At 56.6% G+C, this 21,787-nt stretch overlaps 1 protein-coding gene across 3 annotated transcripts in view; it reads right to left on the bottom strand.

Annotated features, from left to right (window-relative positions):
- Window positions 1-1,317: 1,317 nt before the first annotated feature.
- GLI2 (GLI family zinc finger 2) overlaps window positions 1,318-21,787 on the bottom strand; it is a 245,708-nt gene continuing 225,238 nt past the window's right edge. For 2 of the 3 annotated variants that reach the window (XM_036856901.1, XM_036856904.1), the window contains 6 exons: window positions 18,642-18,776; window positions 14,510-14,659; window positions 10,381-10,545; window positions 8,849-9,127; window positions 7,009-7,345; window positions 1,318-5,557 (listed from right to left, as the gene is read on the bottom strand). In XM_036856901.1, the coding sequence (XP_036712796.1) occupies window positions 3,129-5,557; window positions 7,009-7,345; window positions 8,849-9,127; window positions 10,381-10,545; window positions 14,510-14,659; window positions 18,642-18,776 (3,495 nt within the window). In that variant the 3' untranslated portion in view covers window positions 1,318-3,128. The remainder of the gene's footprint in view (window positions 5,558-7,008; window positions 7,346-8,848; window positions 9,128-10,380; window positions 10,546-14,509; window positions 14,660-18,641; window positions 18,777-21,787) is intronic. The other variant, XM_036856903.1, reaches the window with a different exon arrangement.

The raw sequence follows: 21,787 nt of genomic DNA, 5'->3' as shown, positions 1-21,787 counted from the left end.
CGTGGCTGTGGTTAAGTGACACGGAGTGTGTGGCTGAGTTGAGTGGCTTCGATGGGCTTCTTAATACTGTGGCCCATCTGGTCTCAGGCAGCATTGAACATCCTGGCCTCCCCCGTCCCCAAAGCAGGGCAGAGCTGTTTCCGGGGACTTAGCACGTGACGAAGCAGGGGAGACGCGAAGCCTGAGGACGGGCTTTGAGAGAAGCAGAGGAAAGGGCCCAGCCAGGTACGCTCAGTTCCTCCTCCGGAGCCTGCAATCAGCTAAGTGAGCCCCCCCTCAAAGAGAGGGGCTCCCCGGGGCTGGGAATCGGCTGTAGTCTTTCCACCAGGAAGATAGGGCCACAGACGTGAAGGTTCCCCTAATGCACAGCGAAGACTCTGGGATGCTCCCGGAAAGGAAACCTTTGAACCCTGTTTCCCTCGGGGGTTCCCACACTTACTACCAGAGAAGGCTTCTTCCGTGCACCCATGACAGCCACGAAAATAGTTTGGAGCTGAATGCGCCGCACGCAGTTTTGGCTTCCTGACTCTCCGAGCTGGGTGCCAAGGTTTCTCTCCTGGAGCAAAGCGCGTTAAGGGGCCTGGCCCGGGAGTGCAGAGGCCCAACATCCCTGGCCCTACAGAAGGTGCCTTCTACCCCTGGCAACCCGGTCCTGCACCCTCCCCTCCCAGCTCCAGAATTCATCCCAGGCCTCGCGGCCCCCCTCCCCAGTCCCCCTGAGGCTCAGAGCAGTAGCCCAATCGCTGTCGATGGCAGCCGGCTGGCTCTCCAGACCCGGGTCCCCCTGTGCACCTGCCAGGGCCGCCCCCCAGGGCTCAGAGCCCTGCACATGGCTGCTCCCCACTGGCCCCTTCGCCCAAGACTGGTTGCTGGGTATCTGGGTGCTACACCTGCCCCCTCTAACTCTGCTTTTGCGCCAGAGCACAGGGGGCCGCCTGTCTTCCTCTCCCCACCCCCCACGACTCAACTGTGCTCATCCGACTGCCCATCCAAGGGGGGCCTCCCACATGGGGAGGGCTTGGGACCACAGCTGCACCTCGTGTAAACAAGCAAACCAACTCAGACGTTCCGTCCAGCGGGCTGAAAGAACAGCCAGACATCCCCTGTACCACGTCAAACCCCGCCACCCCGGCCCCCAGACAACAAACAAACAGGCAGTAAAGGTCCCAGCTTTAAACATTTCCTGGCCAAGGCGGGGTAGTCAATTTTGACGCTGCTGAGAAAAAAATACAGCCTCGTTTCCGTTCAAATGCACCGAATTTATGGCCCAGGTTTTCATTAACTACTGTCAAGCAAGAAGCAGATAGACCAAATAAATTATGAAAAAATTACTTTTTTAATGTACAAAAAGACTTATTTACAAGTTGAGTATGTCATCTCAATTCATCGCATGTAGAAAAAGCTAAAAATGTTTTGGACATATAAATCTGACCGGATGACTCACCTACAGTATTTTCAGGGATGCTGTCTTCTGTACAGACAATATACAGGCTGGGAACAGCTAGTGAAATCCTAGCGCAGGGAAAGACCGTGCACCACACAGAGCCCAGAGCCCTGGAGGTGTCCCAGGGCTGTCGTTTGAAGTTGGCCTTGTTTTTGGACCCTGACAAAGCATTTGCTGTTCTGGGATGTAGAGGCCCAGGTGAGGTTTCGGCCCTGTCCTGGTTGAAGTCAGGGTCATAGTCGGTTCCAAGTTCATAGTGGTGCAGGTGGATTTGGCAAGGTTGCCACGAATTCAACATGGGAAAGGTGTGCGGTGTTTGTACATGTGTGTGGCGGGGAGGATGCACCTATTTACCCTACTGTATGTTCGGGAACAATGTCTTCTGACGCCAGTTCCAAATTCCATTTCCAGGTGGGGCTTGGCCAACACTGAATAGGAGAATTCAGTGATGGTCCCTCAGAGTCCCAAGAATCAACCCCTTCACCCTCCCACCCCCACCGAAAACACCATGCATGTCATCGTTCTCTGTGAAATGAACAGGAGGGCGGCGGGAAGGGAATCCAGAAGATACCACGACTGCATGCTGTAGCTAGGGGGCTGGTCACTGGGCTGCTGGCGAGCGGACAGCACGGCCTGGAGGAACCTGGGCGGAGGTTGCTGTCAAGCCCTGGGGTTTATCCATGGTCAAGTGGGTGCGTAGTGCATTGGGGAAACAGGCTTGGGTAAACATGCGACTTCGTCCTACTGGGAGACCTCCCGGGCAGCCTGAAGCTGGGCCCCTGGTGCGTTCACTTTACCCAGGCCCCAGGCCACGCTTCAGCTCACCTTGGCCATTCTTAACCCACAGCAGATCCAGCAGCCCCGAGGTATTTAGAAATGTGTTCTTTTCAGGAAGGGCTACATTCTACACGCATGAACACTGTAAACATGGTCTGGAGAGGCCAGGGTAGCTTCTGGGCTTGCCCTGAGTATTACACTGTTTTCTTTCCTTTTTTTTGGGCGATACTTCCATACTTTATTCATCCATATACACTTGGACAGTCGGCCAGCTGTAAACTTGGCTTTGCGGGGTAGAGATGCCTGCTCTACCAAACCCGGAATCAGGATGTGCTTCCAAATCATCCAGGTAAAAATTTTTTTCCACTCCATGGCAAGGGATGTTAGAGGCCTCAAGAATTAAGCTTCATGGAAGAATTCCGGTGGGCCATGAATTCCTTTACTTTGCATGCACTGGAACAAGAAACTTATCTTCCTGGATTAGAATACCTAGTATGGCTTTCAGATTCAAACTCAAATGTGGTTCCTCTCGCCTCTTTCCACGTGTGCTTGGAAAGCCCTGGGCCAAAGTAATCCTTCATTAGCCAGATGACAGAGGTGACAAAGCCAGAACAGAGTGGTCCTATAAACACCAAAGGCTGCAAAGTGCTGTGTAAACGAGTTTTGCATTCCTGCCTTGCCTTTTCTGTTGAGACTTTTTTCTGAGTTCCGACAGATAATCTAAAAGAAGACCAGACAGGATGCACATAAACCTGCCCTTAAAGCCTCTGTGGTCTGAACCAGCCACTGGCCAAACTCCCTCAGACCTATTTAATACTTTTTGGGGAAAAAGATGAAACGGACGAAAGCCCCGCGCTCTGGGAAGCGCTGGTCCCTCGGGGTCCGCTCAGCGCCAGGGGCCGGAGCCTTAGGTCATCATGTTGAGGAACTTGCTCTCCTCGGCCAGGCTGGTGAGCAGGGAGCTCATGTCCCCGACGGCCATGTTGCTGATGCCCGCGGGGATGGAGGGCAGAGTCAGGGAGTTGCGCGGGGTGGTTAGGCGGGAGGAGCTCTGGGAGAAGCCGTGGAGGAGACTGGGGCTCAGGGCCCCCGAGAGCAAGCTGGAGTGATCGCCGTCATCCATGATGGCATCAAAATCAATCTGGGGGGCCTCGAGTAGCTGGGAGTCCACAGTGCTGGACACCTGGTTAAGCCCTGGTGAGGGCAAGGCCTGGGGCTGCGGTGGCTGGGGTCGCATGGCCTGGTAGCCGGCCTGGTTCTCCAGGCCTCCGTTCTGCTCGTACATGTGGATCTGGCCGTAATAGTAAAGCATGCTGCGGTCCTGGGCCCCGCCCGCATCCTGGGGGGGTGCCTGGGGAGTCAGGGCCAACACGCCGCCCATTGTCCCCTTGGGCACAGACTCTGTCATCTCCTGGTCGGCCGACAGAGCAGCCATGGCGTGGCCAGCGGCCCTGGCGTAGGCCAGCTGCTGCCCCGCACGCACCCCACGGCGGCGGCCAGCTGGGCTGGGCTCTGCGGGTGGCCGGGGTTGCACCAGGCCGAAGCTCGATCCGGCCGCCCCCGTCGGGCCCTGCTGAGGCTCCACGAAGCCAGGCTGGTGGGAAGGCACAAGGCTGGGGCCTTGGCAGTAGCCCTCCTGGCTCATGGCTGTGGCTAGGTGATGGCTCTGCTGTGGGTAGCTCTGGGCTGGGTGAGGTGGTGGCATTCTAGCCAGGCTGGAACTGGGGACGTCCAGTTCCCTGTGGCTGCTGCCCATCATGGTGGGGTCAGGAGCAACTTCCATTTGCTGGGGGAGCCCCAGGTGGCCTGGCTTGGCCGCCATGTTGCTGCAGGATCGGGGAAACTGGTGTGGGGCCCCACCCAGGGGGCTCAGCTGGGGATGAGCTTGGCCGTAGCCGGGGTGGGCGCTGACGGCAGCCGTCATGCTAGAACACTGGCCACCTGCCCCTGGCTGCCGCAGCTGCTGCATGTAATTTACCCTGGGCGCGGAGGGCGCTCCACCGCAGGGCTGCAGGTGCGGCTGCGAGCTATCCAGGACCCCGGGGCTCAGCTGCAGGCCCTGCTGACTGTAGCCTGGGTACTGGCTGAAGACTGGCTTCTGCGGCACCACTGCCAGGTTGCCCTGTGGGAAGGGCGGAGGCTTCCCCTGGCTGGCCAGGGCGTCCACGGTGCCGGAGCTCACCTCGTTCCACTGCACAGGCATGCTGTTTTTGTTCAGGCTGGAGGGGGCCCCGTAACCCAGTGGGCAGCCTCCCAGCACAGGGGCAGAGGGGCCCACGTTGGAGTCTGCAGCCGCTATCGTGCGCCGGCCGTGCAGCCCGGGGCTGGGCAGTTTGGGGTTCTCGGAGAAGCAGGTGCTCTCTGGCAGGTACACCTTCGGGGCGCTGTCCTCCAAGGCGCCACCGGCACGCGCCTTGATGTACTGCACCACGTCGTCGGGCAGCACAAGGTCGTCCTCCGGCAGCCCGAGGCTGACCTCGGGGCCCACGCCGTCCGCCCCCACCGCCAAGGCCTCCATCACTGCGTTCTCGCTGATACTGGGCGGCCGGGGTGAGTAGGGGCCGCGGGCCAGGCCGCCGTCGGCGCTCGCGTGGCTCTGCAGACGGAGGCCTTGGCCCTGGGCGCAGGGCGGCGGCAGCGCGTCTGGGGTCACATCGTGGGCGCTGTGGAAGCGCTGCACCCGCGGGGGCGCCAGGGTGTCGGGTCGCCTCCCGGGATCACTGGCCCTCCGCGCCCCACCTCCTGGCGCCTCGTGGGGGAAGGAGGGCGCCGGCCCCGCTGGCCCGTAGTGCGGCCCGTCGCTGCCCCGCCGAGGACCGATCGGGTGTGGGCAGGCGGCGGGCAGTGCGCGCTCGGGCGCATCCAGGAGCGCCAGCCGGGTCCGCAGGCTAGCGCGCTCCAGGCCGGGCAGCGGGGTGGGGGGCGGCCCGCCCGTGGCCGCCGCGTACTTGGCCCGCAGGCTGTACTGCTGGGCGGGCGTGAGCTGGAGCAGCCCCGGGCCGCCACCACTGCTGCCGCCATACTGGCTGGCCTCGCTGGAGCGCCGCGACGCGTCGGTGGAGATGGGGTCATAGGAGTCGGCGGAGCTGGCGGGGTGTGCGCGGCCGGCGCCCAGGGGCGAGGCCTCGCTGGAGCGGCGGCTGGAGAAGTAGGGGGAGATGCCCGAGGAGCGGCGGCTCACGGTGTAGGCCGAGCTGACCGTGCTGGCGGAGCTGTCGCGGCGCTCCTGCAGGTGGCTCAGCACGGTCAGCTCGCCGGCGGACAGCTCGGACAGCCGCGGGTTGGGCAGCAGCCCGGCCGGCCCGCCGCCGCTTCTGAAGTTTTCCAGCACGGAGCCTGCGGGAGAGGAGAGGGGTCAGCGCCGGGGACTGGGGACAAGGGGCGGTGCTCTGCCTGCTTGGACCGCACTGAGCCTGCCGGGCATAGAGCCCTGGCACGGGGCCTGGCACCCAGCAGGCACCCAGCCGATGATTTCTCAACAAGAGGAAGAAAGGAAGGGACAGTTAGCAAATGGTGGCACTCATTGCCAGGGCGGCTAGCGGAAGTTAGGAGGCCCGATCCCAATCTAGCACTGCCCGCTGGCCCTGCGTTCTCATTCAGTCCCATCCTCAGTTTCTCCAGCTGTGGATGGGATGTGCCTCTTTGTAGCACTGGGTTATCCCCAAGAGCCCAGGAGGGCCCTGGCCACAGCCTCCCTGCATCCCCACCATCTACGGATGGGTGTTGCCAGGTGGGCTCCCCTGGGACTGAGTTTACCCAGCAGGCTGTTTAGAGGGAGTGTCCTGAGACCCACAGCCACGGCTGGGTGGTGCGGAGAGGCAGCAGAGTGGTTAGGGAGAAGACAGCTGCAATGCAGGCCCACCGCCAGCCGCGGCTCATCTCACAGGCAGCTCTGGGCCTTGAGCAGCCTCTACACCCCTGCAGAGATCTGTCCCTGGATGTGGGCCATGCCGGGAAGGGTGACCTTGGGTGAGGCAGCTGTCAGCACCCCAGGCAATCTCTGGAGGAGGTGGGGAGTTGAAGGCCATCTGCCGGCAGTTCCCTCGACAGCTGGGGCAACGAATCCCCCCTTCGAGGAGGAGCAGGGTGGTGCCTCTCAGGGTCTCCTCTTAATAACTCAGTGCCACGGTGCACACTGGGCCCTGCAGGGCAGTCTGGAGGCTCAGTGCCCCAGGGTGTCTGGCGCCCGGCGTGCAGCCTGGCACAGTGGCACTCAAGAAATGCCTGGTGAAGACGTCTTCCACCTCAAAGCCTGGCCAACGCTTCCCGAGGCTGAGCACAGGGCTGCCCCCTCCGTGACGCCCTCCCTGCGCCTCCCCAGCTGCCCTGCTTTCTCTCGAGCTACCCTGAGCTCTGTCCTCGGCGCTACTTGCTCATTCGGCATCTCGTAACTTGGCCTTCTAGCCACAGGGACAGGGAACGTATCACTGTCCTGCCGAGGGCCTTTGCTGTGGTGTGCGTGGCAGATGCCTGATAGACAAGTGGATAGCTCATGAGGAAGAGCAAGAACTGAGCTGGGTCTGCCTGCTTTGGGGCTCATGGGGATGCAGCATGGTGTAGCCGGAAGAGCATGGGCTTTGGAGCCACCCAGGCCTGGGCTGAGTCTCAGCTCTGCCACCGATCTGAGCAAAGCACTTTCACCTCTCTGAGCCTCAATTCCCTGACCTGTGCAATGGGCTCATAAGATCCATCTTCTCCAGGGCACATGATGCCCAGTGGGTATGAGCCTCATCGTGCTGCCCTGGGCTCCCTCCCACCCCACCCGCATGCCCAGGGCCTCCACTCACCACTTGCCGGCAGGGGGGGCAGCTTGGAGTTCCGGGTGTGTGGAGCCGGCCCGGCCCATGAGCAGGAATCCTTGAGCGACTTGAGCTTCTCCCTCTTGAGCTGCTCGAACCGGTGCACGGCGGTCATGTGTTTGCGCAGCTGCAGGCCACCGGCAGAGGGGGTGGCCAGGGCGGAGGCGTCGGCCCCCGGCGGCGGGTCCTCCAGGGCCGTCAGGTCTGCCAGGCTCCCAGGCCCTGTCCCCGGCATCTCCACGCCGCTGTCATTGTTGGGGGCACTGCCCAGGGGAGAGGGCTCGCTGCTGCAGGAAGACTGGGCCCCGGGGCTGGACTGACACAGCTGTGGGAAGTGTGGTGAGAAGGCACAGACTCAGAGGGGGCGAGCACCCACCGGCCCCGCCACCCACGCTGCACCCTTGCACACCCGGAGGCAGGAAGCTGCCATGTGGAGGAGCTTTCAAAGCATCACTGCTCTGAACCTCGGCTTCCCCAACTGTAAGCGGGACCCGAACTGACTCCTGGAGACAGTCGGTGGATGGATGGAGACCACCCGGCGAGTAGAAGGCAGCGGGTAATCGCCAGGCACCCACCCCCCACCCGCCCTAGCCCCCTGCTATGCTCCTAAGCTTTCCCAGCCAGCGTCTGGGCCGGAGCTCTCTGCCTGTAGAGCTTTCAGTATGTGGACCCTTTGAAGCTGAGCCCCACAGAGGCTGCCGCAGCCGTGTGAAATTGACAGGAAAGAGGAGACTCAAGTACCCCAACAACAGCGATGGGGGGTGGGCCGCTCGATGAAGCAAGAAACAGTGAAGGCCTGCTACCTGCCGTCTGCCCAGCAGGCCGGAGGTGGGTTGCTAGAAAGGGAAGGGTTGGCCGCGGAGGGTGCAGCTGCTGGACACAGCCCTCGCCCTTGACCTGAGTGGCCACCCCAAACCAGCCCGCCCTCTGCAACAGGGTGAATCGAGCCGAGAGCTCGTGGCACACGTGTACGGGGTGGAGCCCCACAGAACCTGGGCTCCCTCCACCGTGACCTGGGATCTGCGACCAAATGAGGCTCACCTGGGATGCAGCATCCTTGGTTCATTTCTAACCTGAAGGCTCCCAAATTCCAGACCTTTCCAGGGGAGCTGCACACAGCACGGCCCACATCCCTCACCTCGGCACTCAAGGCCTTCTGTAGGTCAGGCCCGCCCTGCTCCACAGTCCAGATTCACACCTCCACCCTGCCCTGAGCCTCACCGGGCTGGGACCCCACCGCTTCCTCCTGTGCCTGCAAGCTTGACGCCTGCTGCCGGCCTCGAGCTGTTCCGACGGCCCCACCTGCGGTGCCTGCGGTCTACGTACCCGAACCTGCCTTCCCGGCCGTGAGGAGCCTGGACAAGCGCCCCAGCCCCCCTCACTCGCGCCACCGCGCCCAGAGCCCACCCCGCTGCTCCGCTCACCTCAGTACCGTCTATCCTTAGGGGAGGTACAGTCAGGAGAAAGAGGTGGAGACAAAGAACAGGTGGTTAGAACAAAAGGGGTGCAGGCCAGAGGGGCAAGGACGCAGAGACAGGACAGAGGGGCGGGGGCAGCGGCGGCGGCGGCGGGTACGGTTGGAAAGGCAGACACCGGGTGCCGCCCCACCCCCTGCAAACTGACCGCGTCGGGGCAGGTATCTCCGTCACCCACGGCCTGCCCAGCAGAATGGGACCTGGCACGAGACAGGTTCCGTGGGGGCCCGAGGTGGCGATGGGGGCCCGCTGAGCTGGAGAGAGGAGGGACATCCTTGCGCTCCCGGTGCCGCTGGGCACGGCCTCCTGGGGGTGGGGTGTGGACCGGGCCTCCGCTGCGCAGCCCTGCTTACCCCGGAGCGCTCGGTCTTGATGGCTTTGACGTGCAGGCAGTCCTCCACGGCCTGGCTGGTGCTGCTGGCCTCGGCGCTCTCCTCGGAGCCCCGGCCAGGCTCGGCGCCGGCCTCGCTGTCCCCGTTCTCCCTGAGCAGGGGGGTGCGGAGGTGCACGTCGTTGCGCTGCTTCTTGGTGACGTGAGCATCTGGGCCGTGGACCGTTTTCACGTGCTTCCGGAGGGAGCTGGGGTCCGTGTACCTCTTGGTGCAGCCTGGGATCTTGCAGATGTAGGGTTTCTGGAAGAGAAGAGGCGTTACGGATGGGATAGGAAGGCAGACTCCGCGTGGGAGCACCGCCCCTCCTCCTGAAGCCGCGTTCTTCGGCAGAGCTGGCGGCACTGTCGGAAGGCGGAGCCACGTCAGCCCTGCCGCGCAGGAGCCCCGCCCCGCAGGAGCCCCGCCCCGCCGGCTTCGCCTGCCACCCTTTCCTGCAGGTAAGCCTGTGGTTAAGGGGGCCCCACCACGGACTGGGGACATGGATCACAGCCTGCGGGGGGAGGGGACACACAGTGCCTGGTGTGATCAGCATAGCGATTGGGGCTCTGGGCTTTCGAGTATCAGTAGCGAGTGTATTACCTCGTTATACGTCTGTGACACAGCACGAACACCTGCTCTCTCTCATGAGGAAAGACAGGTTCAGAGAGGCAAAGACACTGGCCCCAAGTCACCCAGGAGTGGGATGAAAACTCAGGTTTCTGAACCTCGGTCCTGAGCTCTCCTGAGCTCTCACACGGACACAGGTACACACATGTATGCACATGCAAACACACACATCCACATAAACACACACACTTACACACGTATGTAAACACCCACACGTGTACATATACTTACAAATACATATCCACACACCCACACACATAACACATACATCCACATCCACACACATGCACATACATACTTGCAAACACACATACCCACACACACCCCTATCCAAGGCTAGCTGTTGTCTTTAGACACTCTGAGGGGTTCAGATACCTTTGGGAAGTCCTCAAACTTCCTGCCAGCATTGGAGCAAGTCCCTTTGGGGTCCAAAATGTATCAAAACGTCTAGAAACATCCTCTCCTGAGTCTACCTGAGTGACAGCAGTTGAGTGGCTGGGCGGGGACCGGAAGGCGGGCACAGAGTCACCACGAGCTCCCACCCGACCTTCCTCCCTGGGCTCCCTCAGCCCTGCCTGGGGCTCTGGCTACCTGGAGAGACAGAGGCTGCTCTGCGCCCCACGCGGGGAGGGACTGACAGCTCCGCAGGCCCGGGCAGCATGAGCGGCTGGAGCGTGTCATCCGCGCTGCCAGCCTGTGGGGACAGGGCTGCCGCTGCGTGCTCAGTCCTCACACCAGGGAGCGGGGGGAAGTGGCACCTGGCACCTGGCCACCGACTGGCCTACAGGTGTCTAGAAGCCGTGGGATGAGGGTGATGCATTCACGCACGTGTCCGCGGGGCCCCAGGCGCACGCCCGCCCGCTGCCCGCCTCCCTGGGGCCGGGTACCTCGTTGGAATGGGTGCGGTTCTGGTGCTTGGCGCGGTCTGAGGCATTCGAGAAGGCTTTGTTGCAGCCCTCATGCTCGCACACGTACGGCTTCTCCCCTGTGTGGGAGCGCAGGTGCGTCTTCAGGTTCTCCAGGCGGGAGTAGGCCTTCGAGCAGCCCTCAAACTGGGAAGAGGCGGGTTCAGTCAATGAGGGCGCCCCAGATCCACCGCAGGGAGCCTGACCTGGGGGCCGGCCCGCTGCCACCTCCCCCTCCCCGACATTCGCTCTGCCCCGCACGTGCAGCCAGGCGCACGGATCTCAGCGACAGCATCTACCTTCCTTCCTGATTATATAAATGACACGTCGCGAAAAGGTGGAAAGGACAGGAAAATGACACCGTCCACGGCCCAGGTACAGCCGACACCCAGGCAAGTCTCATTCTGGGGACTCTGCAGTTCATCCCCGCACGTTTTTAAAACCCAAATCGGGAACATCTCGAGCGTTCAGTTACTTAGTCTGCTCGTTAAAATCAACAGCACGTTGTAAAGACTCTTCCCATATGATTACAAACTCTGTAAATGTTCTCTTCAACTGTTTCCCAACACCACTCCCTGATTAGAACTGTTCTGTGCATTGAATGTGCTAAGAATAAAATCCAGAGTCCTCCGCGTCCCTGAGGGAGCTGGCCATCCTCACCCTTTGTCCCTTCTGCTCCCTGACCCCACTAAGCTCTTCCTGGCGAGTGGCCTTTGCGCACACTGTCCCCTCTGGCTGGAACCTCTTCCCCACCCCCACCTACCCCGGCGTTGGCTTGGCCCACTCTCTCTCAATCTTTGAGGTCATCTCCTCCGAGAGCAATTCTCTGATTTTCTTAATTATAATACCACCCTTTTCCCTTTATACTCCCTAACACAGTTTATAATTATCTTAATCATTTTGTTATCTGGCCTTCCCACTAGGATACAAGCTCCTGGAGAGCAGGTACTTTCTAGGTCTTGTTCATTTCTGTGTTCCTAGGACTTAGCGCCTGACGAAGAGAAACATGTGCGGCGCTCAATAAACATTTTAGGAAAGGAAGAAAAGAGGGAGCCAGAGACAGGGGCAGGAAGGGAGGGAGGGAGGGAGGAAGGAAGGATTACTGCAGGAGGTACCTATTCCAAACACACCGCAATTGCATCCAGTGTAGCTATGAAAATTGCCCCCAGAATAACACGTAAACCCCAACAGGAACTGTCTCATTCTTCACATCCTCCCCTTTATTCCTGACTAGTTTGACTGGGCACACTTGGCTCCAATGCCTTTTATTTGTTTCTGCAGTTCACAGCTCATATCAGAGGGCTATGGTTTGCTACCACTCGGGGTGTTAAGAAAATAACTTGCTGCAAAGGATCCAGAAGAGCCAAAACAATCTTGCGAAAGGAGGACAAATTTGGAAGACTGACACTTGCCAATTTCAAAACTTACTACAAAACTATGGTAATCAAGCTACTGTATAGCACAGGGAACTATATCCAATCTCCTGGGACAAACCATCATAGAAAAGAACATAAAAAAGAATGTATATATGTGTATAACTGAGTCACTTTGCTGTACAGCAGAAATTAACACAACATTGTAAATCAACTGTACATCAATTTAAAAAAAAGACATTGAGTGGTACTGGCATAAGGACAGATGTATCGATCAACAGAAGAGAGCTGAGAGTTAAGAAATAAACTCATACATTTAAGGTCAACTGGGTTTCAACAAGGGTGTCGAGACCATTCGATGGGGAAAAAATAGTCTCTTCAACAAATGGCGTTGGGACGACTGTGTAACAACATGCGAAAGAACGAAGTTGGACCCTTATCTCACACCCTCTACAAAAATTAACTCAAAATGGATTAAGGACCTAAATGGAAGAACTACCCTACTAAATGTATACACGTATATATTTATATGTTTATATAAATAAATCTATATTTATTAACTATAAAACTCACAGAAGAAAATATAGGGATAAATCTTTGTGACCTTGGATTAGTCAGTGGTTTCTTAGATACGTCACCAAAAGCACAAGCAATGAAAATATTGGACTTTGAGAAAATTTAAAACTTTTATGCTTCAAAGGAAACCATGAAGAAAATCAAAAGAAAACCTACAGAATGGGAGAAACTATTTGCAAATCATATATCCAACCAGGGTCTAGTAAAATTACTACAATTCAACAACAAAAAGACAAATAACTCAATTTAAAAATGGGCAAAATACTGGAGTAGACATTTCTCCAAAGAAGATATACAAGTGGCCAATAAGCACACAAAAAGATGCTCAAAAGCATCTGTCATTAAGGGAATGCGAATCAAAACCACAATGAGATGCAACTTCACGCCCACTAGGATGACTAGGTAACTGAAAGGCAGGTAACTACAAGTTTTGGTGTGGATGTGGAGAAATCAGAACCCTCACCCATGGCTGGTGGGAATGTAAAATACCGTCACCTTTTTGGAAAAGAGTCTGGCAGGTCCTCAAAAAGTTAAACATACAGTTACTCTATGACCCAGCAATGACCCACTCTATGACTCTATGACCCACTCTTAGGTATATACGTAAGAAACTGAAAACATAACCACACAAAAACTTGAACGTGAATGTTCATAGCAGTGTTAATAGCCAAAAAGTGAAAACAATGCAAATAGCCACCAACTGATAAATGGATAAAAAACTGTGATCCGTCCACAGTGGAATATTATTTAGCCACAAAAAGAAATGAAATACTCATACATGATACTACACGGATGAACCTTGAAAACATGCTAAGTGAAGGAAAAGACGCAGAGGCTACACATTGTACGATTCCATTTTTATGAACTGCCCAGAATAAGCATGTTGATAGAGACAGAAAGCAAATTAGTGGCGGTCAGGGGATGCAGGGGAGGGAGGAATGGGGAGTGATTGCTGGTGGGTATGGGGTTTCTTTTGGGGAAGTGTTGAAAATGTCCTGAAATTAGCTAGTGGTGAAGGCTGCACAAGTTTGTGAATTCGCTCAAAATCACTGAACTGTACACTTTTTAAAAAAGGGTGAACTTTATGGTATGTGAATTCTATCTCAATTAAAAAAAACCAAAACCTTGCCAACAAAGGTAGTGTATTTCATTGAATCCTGGACACCACCGATTTTAAGACAGACTGATTTCAGAGTCATTAAAATGAGAACAAAGTGTATGTCTCAGAATCTATGAAATACGGTAATTCACAAAGAGCAGTTCCCAGAGGCCTCTGTCACAGCCACAGGAGTGCATCACAAGGCCACCGCTCTTTGAAAGAGGGAGCAATTCCTGTGTGTTAAAAAAGGGTCTCACCTATATTAACGCATATATGTGGAACCTAGAAAAATGGTACAGACGAACCGGTTTGCAGGGCAGAAATAGAGACACAGATGTAGACAACAAACCTATGGACACCAAGGGGGGAAAGTGGCGGGGGAGGGGTGGTGCTGTGATGAACTGGGAGATTGGGATTGACATATATACACTAATATGTATAAAATGGATAACTAATAAGAACCTAATGTTTAAAAAAATAAATAAAATAAAATTTAAAAAAAGGTCTCACCAAACATTGGGTTGGCCAAAAAGTTCGTTCAGGTTTCCCCAAACTTTTTGGCCAACCCAATAGCGTCACAAATCCTGTTGACTCTGTAAGGGAGACTGTCTAAAAGGTCTTATCACTGCGTTCCCATTTTTTAAAAAAACTCAACCAAAGTGACTTTTAACCCGTCATCGCTCAATCTGTGACTCTCCAGCGAAACTCTTTTCTGTGCAGAGGACAGGCTGCAGGGAGCTACCAAGCTGGCCCCCTGCCCAGGGTCACCCAGCCGGGTGAGGGCACAGCTGTGCCGTGGGGCTCCTGGTAATGCAGACACAACCACAGAGACACCAGCACGCCCCCCCTCCCCCCGCAGGTACCGAGATGCACACGCTGCCCCACAGGGAGAGTAAGCGAAGATCTGGGGCAGCAGACAGACAGAAGAGGGGCCCCCAGGACCCAAGACTGGGCGGGGGCAGACAGGACACCCTGTCGGCAAGGCCTGTCCCAACGCTGTTCCACCAGGTTTGCCCACACCAGCCCCATCAGCTGGCCGACGGGCTGGCCCGCGGCCACTCACCGTGCACTTGTGGGGCTTCTCGCCCGTGTGTCTGCGCATGTGCACCACCAGCATGTACTGCGCCTTGAAGGGCTTCTGCTCCCGCGTGCAGGCCTGCCAGCGACACACGAACTCCTTCTTCTCCCCGTGGATGTGCTCGTTGTTGATATGCTGCCGGGAAGAAGCCCACGGGGAAGGGTGAGCCCGTCCACCCACCCCTCCAGACCCCACCTGGTCTATGCAGACCAGCCGTCGCGTGGGCCAGCATCCAGGTGCCGGCCACGCCTCCTCTTGAGTTATCTGGGCTGCATCTTCCAATTAGTCATCAAAGTGACCCTCCATGATGGTCAAAGCCACCCCGCTCATTCCAGTCTGGGCTCTAGGCTCTGGTCTATGGAGAACTGATGGTTATGATGATGGTTATGATGATGCTTCCAGGCTGCAAACAGTAGGCACTCATTAGCTGCGGTGGGGCAGACATGCTCACAGTGGGGGCATGAGCAGCCTCTCCCACGCTTGTCCCTATGGCTCCAGAAATTTTTAAATAATATTTTTGTTTTTCTTTTAGGCCACGAGGCTTGTGGCATCTTAGTTTCCTGACCAGGGATTGAAGCCAGGCCCTCGGCAGTGAAAGCGCCGAGTCCTAACCACCGGACCGCCAGGGAATTGCCTAACATTTTTACCGTAACAGAAACATAAATGCATCCTCGTCTCTCTTTTTGACAGTGACCCATGAGATGATAGCTTTGTCCCCTTTTCACAAAAGCCCAGGTTGTTAAAGTAGCCTGCCCAGGATGGAGCTAGAGTCTGACCCTGATGGTGTGCCCTGGGCACTGTGTGATGCTGCCCGGGGGACAAAACGGCCCAGGAGAGCAAGGCGGGACAGCCCAAGACATCCAGCTGATCCTGCAGTGGTGGTGGGGGCCCTCGGTGCTCAGGGTGGGGGGGGCATCTCGGGCACAGCTGGGAAGTGCATGGCCAGAAAGCCTTCCCTGGACGAGCGGGCCTCAGACCCACCCCAGCCAGCACTGCCCTGGCTCAGGAGCATGGGGAGAATTTTTCTCTTTTTCTCAGCCCCTGCACCCACACCTTCTGGCCTCTGCCCTGGGCCCGTCACCTGTGTGCCCCCCGGGGGCAGTTTCTCCCTGTGATGGGGAGCAACGGGCCACGGAGGTTTTCTGTCACAGGTAGCAGAGCAAGCCGCCCTGAGTAGGACATTTGGTTTTGTTACTTGCTTTGATGATTTAACTGAAGGCTGCAGTCCTCACTGGAGCAGGGCTCTAACTACTTCTGAGCTTTGGGATGTGTTGATACGTGGGTGGGGCCTCAGGACCTTTATGTCCTTAATCTTTCAGGTTGTCTGTTTAACTGGGGAGTGGGAATGGTGGCATCTTTGCCACCACGTCTGGACCCACACTGTCCCATTTGGTGGCCATTCTCCGCTTGTGGCTGTTGCACCCCTGAAAGGTGGTTGGTCCCGACCAAGATGGGCTGTAAGTATAAACCACACACCTGTTTCAAAGACTGAGAATGAAAGAAGGATGTAAAATATCTCAATAATTTTGTGATATATTGACTGCATGCAGAAAGGATAATATTAGATATACTGGGTTAAACAAAATATTGATACATGAATCCAATTAATTTTACCTGTTTCCTTTCACTCTGCTTAAATGTACCCCTAGCTAATGTAACACTACATGTGGGGCTGGCCCTGGGGCTGGTGGTGTCTTTCTACTGGATGGCGCTTCTGTAGACCTTTGCAACCTACAAGGCTGTGCCGGAGCTGAGCATCTGGGGTCCAGCAGCATCTTCTCCCCGCAAGACAGAAAACCGCTGGGCCCTTGCGCCCTGGGTGACAGGCCGGACCGTCATGCATCCAAACGCCAACATCAGAGCAAGCAAAATTTATGGCGCTTTGAACTTCCAGGGAAATCTTACTATATTAGCCTCACTTTCCATTTTGAAAGCCTTTCAAATGATAAAAATGCTTCCTGACAATACCTTTCATTTTTTTCTTATTGGTTTGCTTAGCAACAAATTGTTAATAATTGACTGGGGGCTCCAGTTTGCGTGCGTGCCCAGGCCATCCATCTTCCCAGGGAGCAGAGAGAGAGACGGAGCTGAGCAGACCAGCCTGCTCCCCACACCCCAACACAGGAACCTGCTCCTTTCAGAGCCAGGTGCAGGTGGTCACCCACAGCCCCAGGACCCAGGCAGGAGCCTGCAGCTGGAGCCCTTCTTCCCACGTCTGGACCCCCTGCCTTTACTTGAAGAATCCCCTCCCCGCTCTTTGGGGCCAATGCACTCCTTGCTGAGCATCTTTTACATCCTCCTCTCCACCTCTCTGCCTGCAACCCCTCCCAGCTCCAGATCTTCTCTTTTCCCCCTTTCATCTATCTGATTTGTCCCACAGCTCACAGCTGCAATGGCCCCTACTCCACCTCAAGACTTGTTTAACCCAAAGAGGTGTTATTATCTTACAGGCGCTGGCTGGCTGAACTAATCTTATTTTCCTCTTTGCATTGGCTGCCAGGAAGCTCCAGAAAAAAAAAGAAGTGTATGTGAACTCTAGCTCAGAGCACTTGGTTGAAAAATTATGTTTGAGTCCCAGGGGGATTAGATAAGACCCTGCTTTACAGGTTTGATGTCAGCGGCAATGGGTTTGCTGAGAAATTCCAGTCCCTTGGGTGAAAATTTGGGGAGACAAACCCCAACACCAAAGAAACCTACAGTCTTTGAGAGCAAGCCCATGAAAAAAGGAAGCAGGCGGAGTGGGTGGTGTCTTAAATGTTGATTTCACAGAGCTGGGGAGGAGGTGGCTCCTGTGGGATGGCTCCTGGGTGTGACCAGCGTGTGTGTGTGTGTGTGTGTGTGTCTGTGTGTGTGAACAGAAGCCATCTGGAGGATCCACGCTCAACTTTGGACAAAGCTTCGCTCGGGAGGTGAGAAAGGAGAGGGTAGGGGGATTTTTACTTTATATTTTGTATACTTCCATAGCGCTCAATTTGATTATAAAGAGAATATGTTTATATAATACTTACATAATTTTTTAAATATTTAAAAAATGTCAGGTAGCTAACTCAAATTTACAATTAAATTGGTTAAAATGTAAGAGAGTTGCCGAGTGGGGATCTACCCAGCAATTGAGCTTCCAGCTTGGTGTAGGTTCATCTTTACAGACACTCACTCACCAAGGAGTGTGCGTTGGGGTTGGGGGAGGTTTATTCTTTAAGTTCTTTTCTGGATGGAGAAGAGGGAACCACTCGGGGCCAGCCTGGGGAACAGGGAGGAGAAGCCAGGAGGGAATGCCCGTGTGTGGAGGGCTGCTCTCTGCTAAGTGCTTATGCTGGTATCATGGTCAACCTTCACCCCTCTGTAGAGTGGGCTTCACCTCTATTTACAGGAGAAAAAACCCGAGGCTCATAGAGGTTCAGTCACTTGTTCAGAACCACTTGGCTAGCTGTGGTGGAGCCAGGTCGGAAGCCAGGCACCTCCTACCTTGAGCTCCTGTTCCTGCTGTTTGCACTGCATGAGTGAGCCCACAGTGGCTGCTGTTGTAGAAAGTGTACAGGCGGACCCTGAAGGGCACACCCAGCTCCCGTGGCCTTCTCTGATCTCCTGATCCGTCAGCACCCAGGCATTCTTAAGCAGCCCCCTCCCTGTATGGGTGTAAACACCCAGCTGCACCCATGTACACTGGGTATCTGTGCATGGTCTCCAAGAGGAAATGACCAACTCCTCCCTCCACGGGAGAAACTTTTTTCAGGTTTCAGGGTCAGGTTTGTTGTTATCTTGTGGATGCTGGCTGGCTTAACTAATCTTATTTCCCTCTTTGCATTGGCTGCCAGGATGCTCCAGAAAAAATAAAAATAAAAAAAGACCAAGCTCAGAGCACTTGGTTTTTAATACTACCTTTACTTTGGGCTTCATTTTATTGTTCCTTTCCTTCTAATTTTCCATTATTTTTGTTAATCTCTTGTACTACATACGTATTTACAAGTCCCCTTTTAGAAACAAGCACGACCTAGGTAACTAATCACGCCTTCCGCTTGCACAGGAGGTGGCCCAGGCATCTCTGGGAGCCCCTTCTCTCTAGCAGGGGGCCGGGCTGGGCCCGCGGCAGGCAGGCCGCGGGCGCCCAGGGGCTTACGTGCACCAGCTGCTCCTGGCTGTCGTACTCCTTGGTGCAGTCCTCCCAGTGGCAGTTGGTCTCATAGACGACCACCTCAGCCTCTTGCTTACACTCATCCCGGTCCAGGTCCTCCTTGAGGTCAGCCAGCTGCTCCTGGGGGGCGGGGGTGCAGAGCACACACACATGAGCCACGCCCAGCCACCTGGCCCTGAGGAAAGGCCACTATCAGCCCCGCGAAGGCTGTGCTGAGGACCCGTGGGCTGGCCTAGGTGGGCCCACGCCCGTGCTCACATGCACATCACACGCATGAACGCACGAGCATACACACATGCTGGCTGGTCATCAGCACAGAGTCCCGTCAATCCTGGGTCAACGGCCATGGCAAGGAGAACAGGAGACAGGAGGGCAGTGACTTTTGCTTATTGGGCGGGGTTTCCCTGGGGAGAGCTGGGGCAGGCCCCACAGGCTCAGGGGGGCAGCAGGCATTTGTATTTAGAGTGTGTGCGGGGTCGGCTCCTGTCTGGAGGCAAGAGGAAACTCCACATGCATTGGCCTGGCCTTACCCTCACACTGTCCCCTCCTCCCAAGGGCACACATGGCACTCACTCTCCCAGCATCGGGCTTCCCTGTGACAGCCCTAAAATGTGGGTGTTTGTATTCTGGTATGACAGCTGGGCACCCTGACGTTCCAGCAGAGGCCGACCAGCTCCCTCCAGGACACAGTGAGTTTGCGGCTGCCCAGATCTGGGCTCATGTCTCCCGGCCACGATGGGGCCCACGTATGCCCATTTCAAGGTAAAGGAAAGGCCCCTGAAATGGGCCTTCCATTGATCACAGGCGCCCGAAATTCCTTTCAAAGAGGACAAAGGCTTTTCTTCCCAAACCAGCAACAGACTGAGGGTCAACCCCACAAGGCCCCCCATCCCAGCTGATGCCAACAGAGCTGGCCGGGGGCAGCTTCCAAGCTGGGCACACGGGACAGGCTGAGTGGTACCAGGAGCGGGGACGTGGGGAGAGGCACAGATGGCCAGGTTGGGAAGAAGGCCCAGCGAGGCCCTCCAGAGCAGGCTGAGGCCTCCCCAGTATCCCCTGGCCTGTGGGGCAGGCTCAGAGCAAAGCCAGGCAAAGGGGCAGACGTTAGGGGGGCCTGCTTTACTTCTAAACTATCTCCAAAATGGCAGGAATGTCTGTCTTTCAGAAGAGCCTCTGGGGAAAGCATTTATAGCTCAGGCTAAGGGGGGACAGACACCCTCTCCCCACAGACAGGCACCCCAGTTCCCAAAGGCCACAGGGACTCAATGAAGCGGAGGCTGCAGCCTCCATCGCAGCCTCCCTCCTGACGTTGAGTCCATTTCTCGGAGCAGAAACTGGCCTCGTGACCCCCACCTTGGCTGGTGCAGACTCGCACCCCAGACTGGCTTTCCACTGGGGCTGCAGAGGGCTCTCCAGGGGGTGGGTTCTGAGTGTCATCTCCCAGAGCACCTTACAATTAATGCACGTGTTCTGGAAAAGGAAAACGACGTGTTGTCCAGTAAGTCCCCGGGCAGCACTGGGTCCACATTAAAAGGAGAGGCAGGAATGCCTCTTTCCCGAGTCTCTAGCCGTGGGAGGGCTGGGGCCTCCTAATGCCTCTGCACTTCCAGAAAAACTGGAAATAGACGTATTACTCCTCAAGCTGCCTGCCCTGCTTATTTCAGAGAAGACGGGAAGAAGCTGCCGCGTGGACGTGATCGGAGGAGAGTGCAGGGGCAGGGGGTGGGCCTGGGTCTCCAGACTGAGCCGAGCAGCATCCCAGCCCAGGAACCTGAGGGCTGAAGCCGAGGAGGGATTCGTTCTGTTGCATTTGCTGCCAAGAGAAAGCAAGCCCGTCCACCTTGCAAATGAGTCAGGGAGCAAAGGAGTCAGGTCACTGAGTCAGGACACTGAGTGACACGGTGACAACCTCCTCGTGATGAATGGCTGCCCTTCCGTGACACGAGGTAGGAGCGGAGCTGGGCAGGAGGGTGGGCTCTGTGCAGCCCCCCGGGTTGAGGGGGCGGGGCGGGGGGCTCCCCGGCGCTGAGCGCCTCCCCGCAGCCCTGGCTCCATGGCTCCAGTGAGTGGATCTCCGGTGGATGCTCACCGTCCTCATCAATTTCAACGGCCCCTGATGATGGCCAGCCACGTGGAAACCATGCATCACGCAGAGATGCTCTGGTGTCAGTGAGGGGAGAAGAATTTGTCACCAACCTCTGTTTGCCTGACAATAACAGAACCCAATATTTCATAAAAATTAAGTGCCTGGAGCACGCCCGATGGTTTACAGGTTTGATAAAGGATGGTCCGGCAGATGTAGGGGAGACGGGGACCAGAGGCCCCGAGGCCCCGTGGTGTCATAGCTGCGGATTCCGTAGTAATGGGTGGAGACCGGGCCACCACGAGAGGCCTGCCCCAGAGGTCAGCATGCATGCCGTCCCCTCCCCTGGAGCTGGGGCTGTGTGCCTGCCGGCTTGGTGTTGGAATAAGTGGCAGGATCTCCAAAGACACCTGCACTAGGGTCTCAGCCCCACGACAGGCTCATTCTGGGCTGCGGGATGCTCTGTTCCTCGCCTTCCCACCAAGAACTGTCCCCCCTCCCCTCCCAGGCACTGTAACACTCACCCCCTCAAATGTGCGTTGAGTCCTTAGAAAATATTATCTCTCAGCCACTGCGCACCAGGCCCTAGGCAAACCCGGTGACGCAGAGCCAAACCAGGCACTGTTCCCAAAGTGCCACCTCTCCAAAGCTTACCGTGCAGTGCAGGAGACAAAGTGACCTAGAAGCTGGTGGGGGGAGGGGTGTCTGGGCAGATGTGGGTCCTACTATTCAGGGAATAGGGTGGGGGTCAGATTTCCAGGGAGAGGGCGCAGACGCAGGGGGACTGAGCCGTTCAGGGGCCGTGAGCAACTCAGTGGGCCTGGGGCTTGTGCTGCGGGGACAGACAGCTGCAGCCCTCCCTCTCTTCCTCCCTCCTCCCTCCCCTTCCCTCCCCCTCCCCTCCTCCCTCCCCTTCCCTCCCTCCCTCCCCCCTCCCCCTCAGGCAGGCGTTTGATGAGCACCTGTGAGGTGGGTGCGGGGAGATGGGGACACAGCTCTGGTCCTCCCTGAGCTTCCTGGCGTGCCTGCCCTGCCCTCTCTGGTCCAC

This window comes from Balaenoptera musculus, chromosome 7 (genome assembly GCF_009873245.2).
Source record: "Balaenoptera musculus isolate JJ_BM4_2016_0621 chromosome 7, mBalMus1.pri.v3, whole genome shotgun sequence".
Taxonomy (NCBI): Eukaryota; Metazoa; Chordata; class Mammalia; order Artiodactyla; family Balaenopteridae; genus Balaenoptera; species Balaenoptera musculus.
Note: the sequence above shows the minus strand (reverse complement) of the source record. Positions and strands in the feature narration are given on the sequence as shown.